General features: G+C 41.5%; 1 protein-coding gene and 1 long non-coding RNA gene across 6 annotated transcripts in view; one reads left to right on the top strand and one right to left on the bottom strand.

The window, feature by feature from the left end:
* Nucleotides 1-2,447: 2,447 nt before the first annotated feature.
* LOC131576754 (uncharacterized) lies at nt 2,448-6,690 on the bottom strand. The gene is made up of 3 exons (XR_009277062.1): nt 6,553-6,690; nt 4,632-4,766; nt 2,448-2,522 (listed from the first exon to the last, which is right to left on the bottom strand). It is a non-coding gene; the product is annotated as an uncharacterized LOC131576754 (long non-coding RNA).
* PCMTD1 (protein-L-isoaspartate (D-aspartate) O-methyltransferase domain containing 1) overlaps nt 6,663-13,543 on the top strand; it is a 41,369-nt gene continuing 34,488 nt past the window's right edge. Inside the window, exons 1-2 of one of the 5 annotated variants that reach the window (XM_058833764.1) lie at nt 6,663-7,452; nt 9,346-9,465. In XM_058833764.1, the coding sequence (XP_058689747.1) occupies nt 6,663-7,452; nt 9,346-9,431 (876 nt within the window). In that variant the 3' untranslated portion in view covers nt 9,432-9,465. Of the gene's footprint in view, nt 7,453-7,689; nt 7,960-9,342; nt 9,466-13,543 lie in introns of those variants that run through there. The other 4 variants (XM_058833763.1, XM_058833760.1, XM_058833761.1 and 1 more) reach the window with 4 other exon arrangements.

The raw sequence follows: 13,543 nt of genomic DNA, 5'->3' as shown, positions 1-13,543 counted from the left end.
ACATAACCTTCTCACTTTGCCAAAATATTAAATGTGTTAGAAATGGAACTAGAAGCATTTTTTGACACATTTACAAGATGCAGATAGCTTTCATCATCTTTCCTACTCAAAGATTGCATGTAAGAAAGAGTACTTGGAGACTATTTGGTATCTGGTAATCAGTTGATCTTAAAAGCCTCTGAAATTATAGAACGTAGACCAGCTGACTATCAGCAACAGGACTAGTGTACACTGTGTATACTAATACACCTCAGGGTATTATCAGCCCAAATACAGAAGAGAGGCTCCACAAGTAAAATTTTAATTCATACAAATTAAATTACATATTGTTCCATATTTGATTAACAAAATCAGGCAAAAATAAAGTGAAAACATTATTTTCAGAATAGTGTTTCTGCTGTTTATTTGCTATAAATACAGCAACTTCCTTTAAATATGACTCATCCAAGGGAAGCTCAGAGACTGTCTTTAAAGTATTAACCATGGTGGAATATAATTTTTCTTGGTTTGAAGGACTGTGTTCCTTCTAAAAAAAGGATGTTATAAATTTAGAAAAACACCCTATTGATTTAAGAAAAGGATGACATAAAGAGTATGTTGTTGACTCACTGTCAGCTACATCTAGAGACAAATCAACATATTTCCATGGAGAATGTCTCGTGCTTGCAGTTTACAATCGATAAGGAGGACAGAAGTGATAATATATGACACTTTCTGCTTACATATTCATTTTGTATCCTAATATACCTCTGAGACAAGTTACAAATGGTTTAAAGCAGAAATACTGAAGGAAGACATTTCTTCTTCCATCACCGATCACAGAAAAAATAAAAAGTAATATACATGAAATCTACATAACTGACACTTGCCTTAGTACCAAATTCTGAAAGATTTTTTAAGATTTTATTGTGTGACTAGATTTTGTAGTATGTCAGTCATTATCTAGATGTGTTCAGTTTGTTATATTTATGAGCAACATTCGGTTAAGCACTTGGCAGTGACTACTGGTCACTGGAACCCTTCTGTTGCTACAACCTCAAGCTTGTTCTTAACAGAGAAAAAAAGGAAGGCGTACACAAGAAATTGGAAGAGTAATCTGAAGAAGGCCAAACAGCTGATCATGAGAGACACATCCTTATGACCAGTATCTATGGCCACAGATTCCATTTAATTTCTTTCTCCATTTCATTCACTCATTTGCATCTTTAAGTCAAACTACAGGTTTCATTGTTTCGGTATTTTTTTTCTAGTACGTGCTTTCAATGTCTTAAAACCTGAACTGAGCTCAGCTTATGTTCTGACAAGTAAAATACTTCTAGCTTTATGCCATGCTTTGCCCACTGCCAGAAGCTCTCCCAAAAACTGCTCCAGCAAGGCTGAGAGTACTAATACCACCCTAGCATAGGATTTCATGACAAGGAAAAAAAGCCCCATGCACTCTCCTAACCAAATGTATGCAGGCATATCACTTTTGAAGATTATCACTGCTATTCCTACCTACCCAGGGCATCAAAAGAAGATGCTTTTGCTACCATTGTATTACATTTCTTTTGACAAAGTTGATAAAAATTGTGACCACTTAAATGGGTTGTGAGAGGTGGGATGCACAGATAAGATTACAGGCATCCCAAATAAATACATTAATAACTCTGTCCAGAGGAGTATGATTATGATGCACAGCATTAAAAACATTGTTCAGATGCTTAATGCAATTCATATTGCAAAAAGTGTATTTCAAAATTGATAGTAATGAAAATCTCTATCCCTAAAAACTCAAAATGCCTTAGCAAGTTACAGTAACAAACTGCCTCTCTGAAGGGGGCTAGAAAGCAGAAAGAATGTGCAAATCTCAAAGAAAAACTGGCAAGTCTTAAAGACCAGTGGGAATACTCAATGAAGGAATCTGTCACATGGACAAGGTCTGTGGTAAAGGTTGATTTACTCCTTTTAAAGGCACTCTTCTCAATCACCTAGCTCTGGAGCTTTGGGAATTGTTGTTCTGATCTAAAGCTTGATTAGCATACAACCACTTTTATCTAAGACAGTAATATTGCGTTTGTTTATCCAGACTGCAGACTAACAAGGTCAAAGATGCAGAGACACTATACACTGCATATGTGGATCTTACCAGTTTTACAGGTGAAATCTTTCAAGTCTCACCTGTGAAAGCAACACTTTGTACAAATGTGACTAAAAAGCTTTCAGAGCTAGGCCACACCTCAAAGAAGTGCAGCTGCTGGTTCCAGAGGCCCACATCAACAGCCTGGATGATGATTTGCCAGGCTGGTGTCTGGCCACTCATGGGGACTGCAGGTTACACCCTGACCAGTCCATGACAGCTTAGCTAAGGATGTGTTCATCCTGCACGTGCAACCTGAGGGACTCAGCTTGGGCTTGGCACTCTCCGAGGGATGACCCAGTTCCATTCCTGGGAACTTGAACATTACTTACCACAAATCTTTGAAAATAGCAGGATGAGTGCTGGGATATAGATGAGAGCCACAGAAGGCACATTCAAACATCTGGGAGCAAAGAATGCAAAAATAGAACATTTTAAAAATATGAAAGGTAGGCCAAAAAACCCAGAACAAATTAAACTGCTTCCAGAAGTTATTTCATTATTTTTTCCTTTATATTACTTGTGTTGTTTTCAAGAACACAGTACTTTTACTCTCTAAGATAATACAGTAATGCAGGAAGACCAAGGCTACAAGACAAGGGAAGCCATTGCATCACTTCTCCATTTCAGGCTCTCTTCCTGAAACAAGCTATGCCAATGGAATGTGTGACACAGTGTGAAGTATGTGCTCATCGTATCCAACTGCCAGAAGTGGTATCTGTTGTAGAGAGAAGACGACAACATCTGAAAACTGAAGCTGCTACTTCTGTAGCACATCTTTTTTTGTTCTACACCTGTAAAACCAACCAGTCAAAGTCTGCCAGAAAAGAAAATCTATCAAAAATAAAGGAAAAGAAAGAAGGCGAGCAAAAGAAAAATTAAAAACACAGAGACAGAGCTCAGTGGATGAAAGTTAATTGTCAGGAAGTTATCAATATGAGAGAGTATATAAAATAGACATAGGAAATCAAATATAATTTTAAAATGCTTTGTAATTAAACATGAAACAAAAGTATAGAATGAAATTTGTCTGGGGAAAGAAAATCTAATAAGATTGTGGAAACTACAGAAAAAAAATAGTTATATGCAAAATGAATGAGAAAAAAGGTAGAATCAGAAAATGGATTGCTTCAAAATGACAGTGAGTTATAAATATTTTCTGAAAAGCTGTGTCAACATACAAATGTATGCATCACAGTGTGAAATAACTAATTACAAATAGAGCTAAAGTCAAAGTCTCTAATATCCTTATCCTTGCATTGACTTTCCTCAGCTAAGCAACGAAGTAAAAATGATCTTTATTTGGTAGGAATAATCTAAGCCTTAAGGAATCCTACAAAACATTATACTGTCACAACTTTATATAAATTAGTTTGTAATGCAGAACATAAAAAAATATTTTAAACAGTATCAGCTTAAGCTCCACCAAAATATTACAGATTTAAGCTTTATTAAGAAAATGGCACATATGTCTAAAAATAAATGTTGAATAAAAATACTTTAATACTTGTTTTATATGTTTTCTGTAGCATTTAAAAGTATTTTAAAATGCTTATTCAACAACAGAACATACAGTTGAAACTGATTCAAATCAAAGTACCTTAAATGCAATGATATATAAATAGTTTTCGTTAATTAGAGCTATGTAAAAAATATAAGTAGTGCAAATGAAATATTATTTATTAGCTTTGTGCCAACTGGATTGTATTCAGGGAATGTAATTTGCACCACTCTATTTAAGCTTTTTCCTAACAATTGCCATTGTTAGGAAGGCAAATATGTCTAAAGGACAACTTTTTCCTAAATAAATAATAAATATGCCTAATAATATGCCTACTCAGTATCTATCTTTATTTGAAACAGTTTTCATTATAAATTGCTGTGTATATCAAATTTTCTGTTCATTATAGTAACAATTAAGTCTAAATACTTAACCTTAATGACCCCTGGTAGCAAATTTCAAATTTAGCAAAAAAAATGGCAGTCTTGAGTACTTATCTGTTAAATAACTGAATGTTATAACCTTCACCAGAAACACAGAATGAAGATTCACTGGAGTTTTCCACATAGTTCAGACTTTATCTAGATCATGAAAAAAATAACAAAGCAGCAGGACAAAATACCAAAAAAGTAAATTATGCTTATATGTGTAGATACAATAAAACAACTCCAAGCCTGCACAGAATAATGAAGTCTGTGGGGAATTTTAGCCTAGCCCATTGTTTTATGAGGCTGAAAGGATGCTCACTGTGCTTCAAGTAAGAAGTGGGTTTCAGTATTTCAATTTCATTCAGTTAAGAAGTGGCTAATGTGGGTTTTGAACTCAGAAAGCTTATGGAGTTTTGATGGGCCTGTCACATAACGCTTTAGCTTTTTTTGAGACTATTAACTTACATTCAAATGAAAATAAAAGTTGCCCAAATGATGCACATCTCGAATCTAAAATAATGTGACAATAAATATATTTCATATCAAGATGCAGAAGTTACATACTGTATCAGAAAATACACACCTTACTTATTTTCTGACAATGGATGGACAGGAGTTAGAACAGATTTGGAGAACCATACATTCTTGAGTAGAATTTGCTGCTAGACCTGAATGCTGAAGCTTCTTTTCAGCTACAAAAAATGGCAGAATGGCCTTCCTAATTGTACATCCATGTTCGCAAATGGAAAAAATAGTATCGGTTCAAGCATGGTAATTTACAGAGGAAAAAAACTATCTTTAAAATTCTCTTAAAACTCAATGAGCAAAAATATGGCCATAACTTCTGTCCTGAGTACTGATTAAATGCACCTTGTCTACATGCTGCTCAGGCACAAGAATATCTAGGATTTGATGGATAAAGAAGGAATCAAAACCAGGAAACCCTCACACATGCAACAGGCAGGAATATATACAGTAACATACACTTATAACATGTGACTAAAAATTCTTACTAGAAACAAAGCCAGTACCAACTCTTACAGTACTCAAAGCCAGCAAAAATTATTCATTCACTGATGTAAGGCATATTTCAATGTAAATATTGAATTTATGTGTTTATTCTCCCTTCTATTTCTCTCATTCAAGGAACCATCAGTTACATCACTAATAGGATGGCAATTTGTAGCACTATTTGAATCACTCAGTCCAACTGACAGAAGACTTAGAAATAAGTACCAACCTAACAGAAACTCTCCCCCTTATATTGCCAATTATCTTCACTGCAGTTGTTGCTATCTACAACCATTGTCTGCTCCGTGTATTAACTAATCTTGTCCCCCAACAGTGTAATACTCACTCCTGGCTTCCTACCAGCTACACTTTTATGTCCTTCAATTCTCAAGACTTTTAGTTAGAAATCCTGTTCCACTGCTACTCAAACTTTGGCTAAAGCTCAAAACTTTATGCCTCTTAGCTGCATTTCACAAAACACTTAGTGCTTACAACACTCCAGATTAAATTGTCCTTGTAAATGTCTGCAAGTTATCTAAATTAGTTTTATTATAACATCCACTTTACATCTTCAGGTTTTCATATCTATTAGCCTGAAATCCTTAAATACTAAACCTTTTCCCTGATTGTTTGGTGAATATGAACTTAGTGTTCATGAAGTTTGAATGTCACCACTTTTCTGATACTGACCTCGGGCATTTCTCATTCCTTTCCACAAGGAAAACAGATTAGTCAAGTTGCTACAAGTCCTGACACCTGTGTAACTCTTAGTTACCATAAACACCAGCTGAGCCTACTTTTTCCACCGACTCTCCAAACCTCACATCATTCCTCCTTAATAACCAAACCAGAGAAAATGCCTCAGAAATGTCACTTGAGACCAGCTCAGAATGACCCAACACTCTTCATCACTTTGGGCTTCAAGTCTGCACCGGGGCCCAAGGCTTCCCTTATTTATATCCACTTATTTATGTCTATTTCATTCCGCAGTACTTCTTCCTTTACCAAATTCATAGAACCATAGAATATTCTGAGTTGAAAAGGTTATAAAAGGATTACCAAAGTCAAACTCCCGGCCCTGCAAAGGACCACACCAAGAATCACACTATGCTGATTCGACAGTGTCGTCCAAACACTTATGTCAGACTTAGTACCCTAACCACTTCCCTAGGGAGCCTGTCCCCGTTCCCAACAACCCTCAGGGCGAAGAATCTTTTCCTAATACCCAACCGAAACCTCCACATCTTCATGCCTTTCCCGAAGGCCCTTCAGTGATCACCAGAAAGAAACGAAGTGCCACCCCTCCACTTCCCATGGTAGCTGCCGACTGCTGTGAGGCTCCCCCCAGTCTCTTCTCCAGACTGAACAAGCCAAGCGACTTCAGCTGTTCCTCATGCGACATCCTCTCTAGACCTTTTACCATCTTCACAGCCCCCCTTCAGACATTTTCTGACATTTCTAACGACTTCTCTGAGCTTTCCCCATGATCTTACTTCCTGTAGTTTTTCAAACTATCTTTCGGAGCATCGACAACACAGCCCGAAGCCCCTTCTCTCAGGGTGTGGGGGGAACTTTCTGGCTCCCCTTGAGAGAGGCCCTACGGATGGGTCCAGCAGAGCCGCCGCATCCCCTGAGAAAGGCGAGGACGCCACAAAGCGCGGAGGCCCGGGGAAAGCGGAGCTATTTCGGGCAGGCCCGGGGGCACCTTGCGCATGTTTTTAAATCCGGGCCTCCGGCGCGGCTGCGTGACCCCTGCTTCCACCCGCGGTGCCGTCGCCGCCACTGCCGCTCCTCCCCCCGCGGCTCGGCCCTTCCGCACGAGAATATGGTGCAGAATAACCAGAATAGACGGTCCTGCTGTCCATCCTCGGCGGCCCACGGGAGAGCAGGGGGCCGGGAACACGGGACTGCCAGCGCTGCCCAGCCGGCGGGGCGCGGGAAGGGGAGCGCGAGAGGTGGGGGGGGGGGGGAGTCAGCGCGCGGGCCCCACGCGACCCCTGAGCGACTGGTGACGAGTGCCGCGAGCGCCGGCCGCCCATTGGCTGTCGGGCGGGGGGCGAGCGGCCAATCAGGGCCGGCCGCGGAGCGGCGCAGCGCTCGCCCTCGCCTCGCCCGGCGGCCCCGCGCGCGGGGGGCGGGGTCACGTGACGCTCTGTTTACATCCTCTCAGCTGTCGGGCCCCGCCCCCTCCGTCCCGTCCCGTCCCGTCCCGTCCCTCGCACGGGCACCGGCCGCCGAACCGACCGTGAACCCCGGCCTGCGGCTGCCCGGCGCCGGAGTGCTCTCCTGCCTACAATTCTCGCTCTCCCCTCGCCTCTCCCCCCTCCCTCCCCCCCACCGGCGGGTCTCGCCGGTGCTGCCCAGCGCAGGGTCCGGGGCCCGCTGCGGAACGGGTGAGTGTCCCGCACTGTAGGGGGGTGGGCAGAACTGCGCTCGGGCCGCGCTGTGCGATGCGGAGGCCCCGTCGGACGGCCGGGACGGTGGGTGGTGGCGGGGAGGGGGGAGAATGCGGCCCTCCGTCCCCTGCCCTTCGCTGTCTCCCCGGGCGCTCCGATCCCCATTGTCCGCGGGCCCCGCACGCAGGCGCGGGGGAAGGGGGGGGGGGGGCGGTTGTTTTCGCGCAGCCGGGACAGGGTGAGGGCTCGCCCTGGGGAGGGACTGGACGGGCTCTGTGCGTACGCTCTTGGCAGTCCTTTTTTCTTCCTCCTTCTCCTCCTTTACCCGACCCTTACCACCCCTCGCGCCGTCCGCGTAATAAATAATCTCTGGCCCAAAACGGGTTGGGAGGAGGAGAGGTGGTTGGTGTAGCTGCCGCGGGCCTGAGCAGCTGTGAGAGGACGGGGACAAGAGAGAAGATTCCAGCCTCGACATCCAGGCGGGGGGGTGCTGGTACAGGCAAGGTGAGAGCAGCGCTTGTCCCCCGCTGCGGCTCAGCGATCTGCCTCCCCCCGCCCCCATGACGGCTCTGCGTTTGTTTTCTGCCTTTGAGGAAATGCAGCGAGAAGGGGAGCCTGCGGTTTGGGGGATTTGTTTGGGCTTGGCTTGTCGAGCTTAACAACCAGAGGGGCTTGTGGGGTCTGCGTCTTCTAGGCCGAGACATCGTTGAGGGGTGCGTGAGACAACATTTTGTTTTGTTTCAAGGAAAACCCATGGGCTAAGGAGTGGAGGAGGTGGTGCGGCTGCAGCGAGCGGGATACTTTGTTTACATAAATAAAGTGTGTGAAATGCGCGATAACTTCACTTTTCGCCCGTAAACCAGGGTGAATCGGTCGGAGAGCATTCCTGGCGGCAGCCGCCGGGGGAAAAGGAGAAGGCTGCCTCTGTCCCCCGCTTTGCCATAACGCACATTCTGTCTCGGTTTATGTTGTGGTCTCTGTTTCGGCTGGGAGAAGAGTAAAGGGAGGAGCAGGAACTGGCTCCAGGGCTGCCACCTCCTCCCGTCTGTTTTCTTTGTTGTTATCTGCTCGAGGAGGCGTCCTGGGGTCATGTCTGTAGCTGAGCTGCGGTCTGCGGTGTTAATGGGATTCCTCTTGGGCCCGAAACCTCGGGCCACCTTCTGCAGTGCATGTGCGGGTCTCGTCTCTCCTCCGTCCGCCGTCCTCCCCCCTGCCTCGGCACTTAATCAGCGGCTCCCTCTGAAGTTGCAGGAAGGGGAAGGGAGGGCAGAGGGGGAAGGAATCTTGGCATTTATTTGATACTCGGTCAGCCGCCTGCTTTGTGCAGCTCTGTCATAAAAAAAAAAAACAAACAAACAAAAAACCCCAAAAATACTCAAAACCAAACCAACAACAACGAAAGTGGAAAAAAAAACACTTAAAGTGGAAGAGTGAGGGGATGTCTGAAAACAAATTCTTCATGAAACTACTAAACTTCTCCAGTGTGTGGAAAATACTTGTGTCCTTGCAGTACTTGCCAGTGACAACATAGTTAATTCTCCTACGGTGTATTTTACTCCTGTCAAGTAATAAGTCAAGTACAGTTGAACTGTAGGCTTTAGCAAGAAGGTAAGGTTTCGTCTCATAAACAGCAGCAAATGTTGAGACACACACAAAAAATACCCAGAATTAGGCTAGTCAGCACTTCAGCAAGTTAATGAAGATACCCAATTCCTCTTGACCCTATGACATCTGTGTTACAGAGAATGCTTTTTAAGATGCAAGACACAAAACATCTAGTGCTTAGAGTTAGTAAATTACAATAATGTGTGGTGACAGTGTCTTTGTAACCTTAATCCGTTATGCTTGAAAATGAATTATAATATGTGATATGCTTTTTTTCCCCAGCAGGACCATTACCTTACTCTGGGCAGACAATCTCTGGAAGGAATCAGGCTTGGATAAATGGAGCTGTCTTCTGCAGAACTCCTGCCTGATTTGTTGGGAAAGTTTGAAAAGTATTTTGGATATGTAGGTGGAAAAATGTGTGACATCTATTGGTATTTTAACTGAATTTGGTTGAATAAATATAATGATAGGAATGTTAGAAGTATGTGAATGAGGTCAGAGAGCCACAATGAGGGCTTTGGAGATGGACACTTGGCCAGATGTTCTTTACAACAGTCAGTGTCCCTCAGAAATGCTAGAAAATACAATCAGATGTTGTTGAAAGGTCTGCAGTGGGGAGGATTTGATGAAATCGCAGAAACAGAAAAAAGTATATAATACTGAACAGTCCTGGATGGCGAAATTTTATCGCTCTGTCTACGCAGGGTTAGGTTCCTTCCCTGCATAATCTCTTACCTTCAGTCCAGAATACTTGTAAATATCTTCCTGCCTCTCTTATTGGTCTGTTTTCTGGATTTTCTTCATCAATCTGAGTCATGACTTGCTTTACATATGTGATTAGCCAGTTTTAATTTTGCAATGTTCTATTTGTAAATTATGAAATTTTGCCATTTTTATAAACATAATCTCGGCAGTTTAGTGGTTTTATTGTTTAGTTTTCTGTTTGGCTGTCAGTGACTGCCCCAACCTGCAACTCCTTTTGAAGAGGCTGCTGTCTAATAGGAGACCTAAGAATAGGACCTCAGTGTCAGGCATGTATTGTAGTTTTCCATGCCTGTTCTGGACGATACTAGAGCAGTCACTTGGCTGTTTTTGTAAACTTGAAGTGCCTTGAGATGGGAAGCGTGTATTCTGAAGCTAAAGGTTGGCTTCTTAGGCATGATACCAGTGCAGGTGGAAGTCTTAAGGCAAACTTAAAAGACCTTAGCACAAATATCTTTTAATGCTAAAAGACAGCACAAAATTCCTACTGCAAGACATTGTAGTGCATGGTTCTTGTTTTGTCCCCCCCAGAACCAGGCAATAAAATTTCCCCATGCAGTGTCTCAGAAAGTTGATATCAGGTGTTTTAAAAGTTCTACTGAACAAATACATTAAAAGCAGTTCTGAAACATGAAGCATCATGGTAATGCTCGTGCCACTGTCAGGTGCATGGAGAGAAACACCTGAGAAGACAGTAATTTTTTCCTGGATGAGAAGTGTCTTTACATGTACCTGTTCTTGTCATTTCCTGCTTTGTTCCCATTTTCAGCAGGAATGTCACAGAGATCTGCTATTCTACCCTGCTGAACTGAAAATGATGTTCTGTAGCTGATGATTAATTAGCTCTCTGTGTAAGAAAAGTGCCTTGAAGTCTCCAGCACTTGGCACTTTTAAATGCAGACATTGTTTAATATAATCTCATTTATTTTACCTACTTAGAATGTAAACTCCTCAAAGCAAAAGTGGGTAGGATGTATGTGCAATTATGTTTTGCAGATGAATAATGGGATATGTCACTGGCCTAAGGCAATCCAGGAATCTTCTGGTAGGATCAGAAGTTGATCTGCATGCTTCATCCTCTCCAACCAACAAGTGTGGATTTTTTGAATGGAGAATTGTTTAAATGTATCTGCTTTGCAGAACTGTGTTCACACTATTCTGCTTCATCATTTATGGAGTTATAGGGACTGAAGTGTGGTAGTTATATCAAATATTATGGGTATAATTACATGAGAGCATCAGGAAATAACTACTGTGCTCCAATTCCTTTGGGACTTATTTGTGTGCACTGGATGTTAATGAAAGCCTTCAGGCCTCCTTCATGCAAGCTCATAAAGCAGTTTCTGCTGCTATGTTATTTAAGAAATTTGGGCTGGACTTCTGGTCTTTGAAGAAAGGATAGAATTTATAGCAGCTCAGGATGGTGAATATAACTTTTTTGCAGAACTGAAAGATAGCTGGTTGGCATTCAGAAGAGTGGTATTGGTTTTCTCTCCCTTTTTGTCCTGGTATGTCATGCCTACTTCATGTTTCAGAAAAAGTACTGCAAATTCGACAGTGATGTTAACCTCAAGGAGGTTGCAATACTGATGGAATGTATGTTGTGGATTCTTGCTGAATCCGCTTCTGGTCAGAAGCTTATTGGAAATGTTGAAAGTAAGAAGTAAAAGTAAACTGTAAGCAAAGATGTCTTTAAAAATGGCAGTTAGTCCAAAGAAACTTATTTTTTGGAAAGAAGAAAAGGATTGGAACCTGTAGGATTGGAAACAGGTCTGGAGAACAACTGTAGGATCTTTATCACTTGTACATTGTGACTACAATTGATATGTGACAAATTTCTCAATTAATTTTATCGGTCCTTTAAATTGAAACACAAACATATAAATTGTCCTTTTTTGTCAGGAAAAGACACTGGTTTAGAGGTCATTACAGAACACCTAAAATAAACAAAAAAAGACAAACTCCACAGCCCTAAAAGAGATTAGATGTGACATCAGGAATCACCTTGGGAACTCACAGGGTACAGGTTCTGGTGTATTCTCATATGGTGAAGTTCTAGAGTGGGGAATTACTGTGGAACTCCTCTTCTGAGAAGGGCTGTTTTGGGGCAGAACAATAAGACTGCTTCTTAGAAAATGCATTTAATGAAGGCTTGTTTTGTTAATGTTTAATGAAGAAAGGATGTAAAGATCTTGCTTTTACAAGTGCAGAGTATTGAGCTCTATGAGTTGCAGGCAATTGGAGGCTTAAAATACTGTGAGTGTTGTTACGGTGACATAACAGGTGAGGTTTGGAATGCCTCTCAGGTATTTAGTTTCACTTGATTTTCTCAAGGTAGTATTTGCTCAGCATACAAAAAAAACTTGTACATACGTGTTTGAAAAACAAAGTTGGGTTTTCTGCATTTCTAGGGTGTAAAAGAGTACAATTGGAATGAACATTGAAAAACTTGTTTGAGGAAACAGTTCAGAATTTGACAACAAAACCTTAAAATCAGGTTTAAAAGGTAACAGGCTTACATCAAGTGGTTTGATAGAGACATGAGATGTTTTTAATCCCGAGTGAAAGACATTTATATGGAGATGCTGCAGGGCATCAGAGTTGTCATCATGGAGCTGTTAGATATGAGAGGATTTACTGAAGGTATACATTATTTGAAGTATTAAAAAGAAAAAAAGATGGCAGACAGGATAAATCTGAAGTAGAGGTAGCTAAGCAGTTAGAGAAGAGAGCTCTTATCTTGGCTGATGACATTCCTGCTTTACTGGAGATGGCGTTTAGAGACACACATACACAAAGAACATGTGGACAACCAACCAGTTCTGTGGCATTGGAGACACTGTAAACAGGATCTCTGTTCTGAATGTTTTTTAGAACCTGGTGATGAGAGACTGGTTAAAAGTCAGTGTCTCAGGTTTGCTCTTCTGTTTCTCTTTTGGCCAATAATGCCTTTTATCTGGTTGCTTTTCCAGTCTCAATTTTCAAAGCAGTCTTAAGTCACACAGAAAGTCAGAAGAGCTGCTCTTACTTGCAGAGAAGCAAAGACAGGATGTGGGCAGAAGAATTTTCTGTTTTATTTAGCACTAATTGTTGCTGTAGCACCGGCCAAGTAGCCAATAGTTAGCATGAGCACCTTAAATAGCACTGGAGGTCTGTGTTTGAGCACTCAAGTACCACAAGCTTGCTGTTTTAATACAAAAACTTTTCTTTGCATGATTTCTAAATAGATAAGTCTTACTAAATCTGTCAGTAATCATAATTATTTCTTCCTTTTTTTAACAATTGTCTTGTTAAAGTCTTTAGTGATAGGTGCATATTTCTAATGGCAAATTAAGCAATCTTGAAAACTATTTTCAGGATGAATAGTGACAACTTTGTAATACTGGATAATGTTCCTCCAGGAGGCATCTGTCACTGGGAAGATTTTTTTTTTTTTTCCAGCTGATGTCTACAAGTGTCATTTTAGATTTAGTGGTAAGAGTTAGAGTCAAATCAGAGTTGTTCTAAAATACTAGTGAAAGGCAGTATGCAGTAATATTGTAGACACAAAAGGAATGTAACTATTAAAAGTGTGTATTGATACCATCCTACAAGCAAAACAAACAGAATTTGTTTTGAGTTGTCTTTAGGAGTGAAAGGGAACTAGATTTCAAAGAGATCAGCTCAGAGGTGACATGTCCTATTATTTTTTCATATTTTAAAAAAGACAAATCTGGCT

This window comes from Poecile atricapillus, chromosome 2 (genome assembly GCF_030490865.1).
Source record: "Poecile atricapillus isolate bPoeAtr1 chromosome 2, bPoeAtr1.hap1, whole genome shotgun sequence".
NCBI lineage: Eukaryota > Metazoa > Chordata > Aves > Passeriformes > Paridae > Poecile > Poecile atricapillus.
This window is presented reverse-complemented; position numbering and strand designations above follow the sequence as displayed.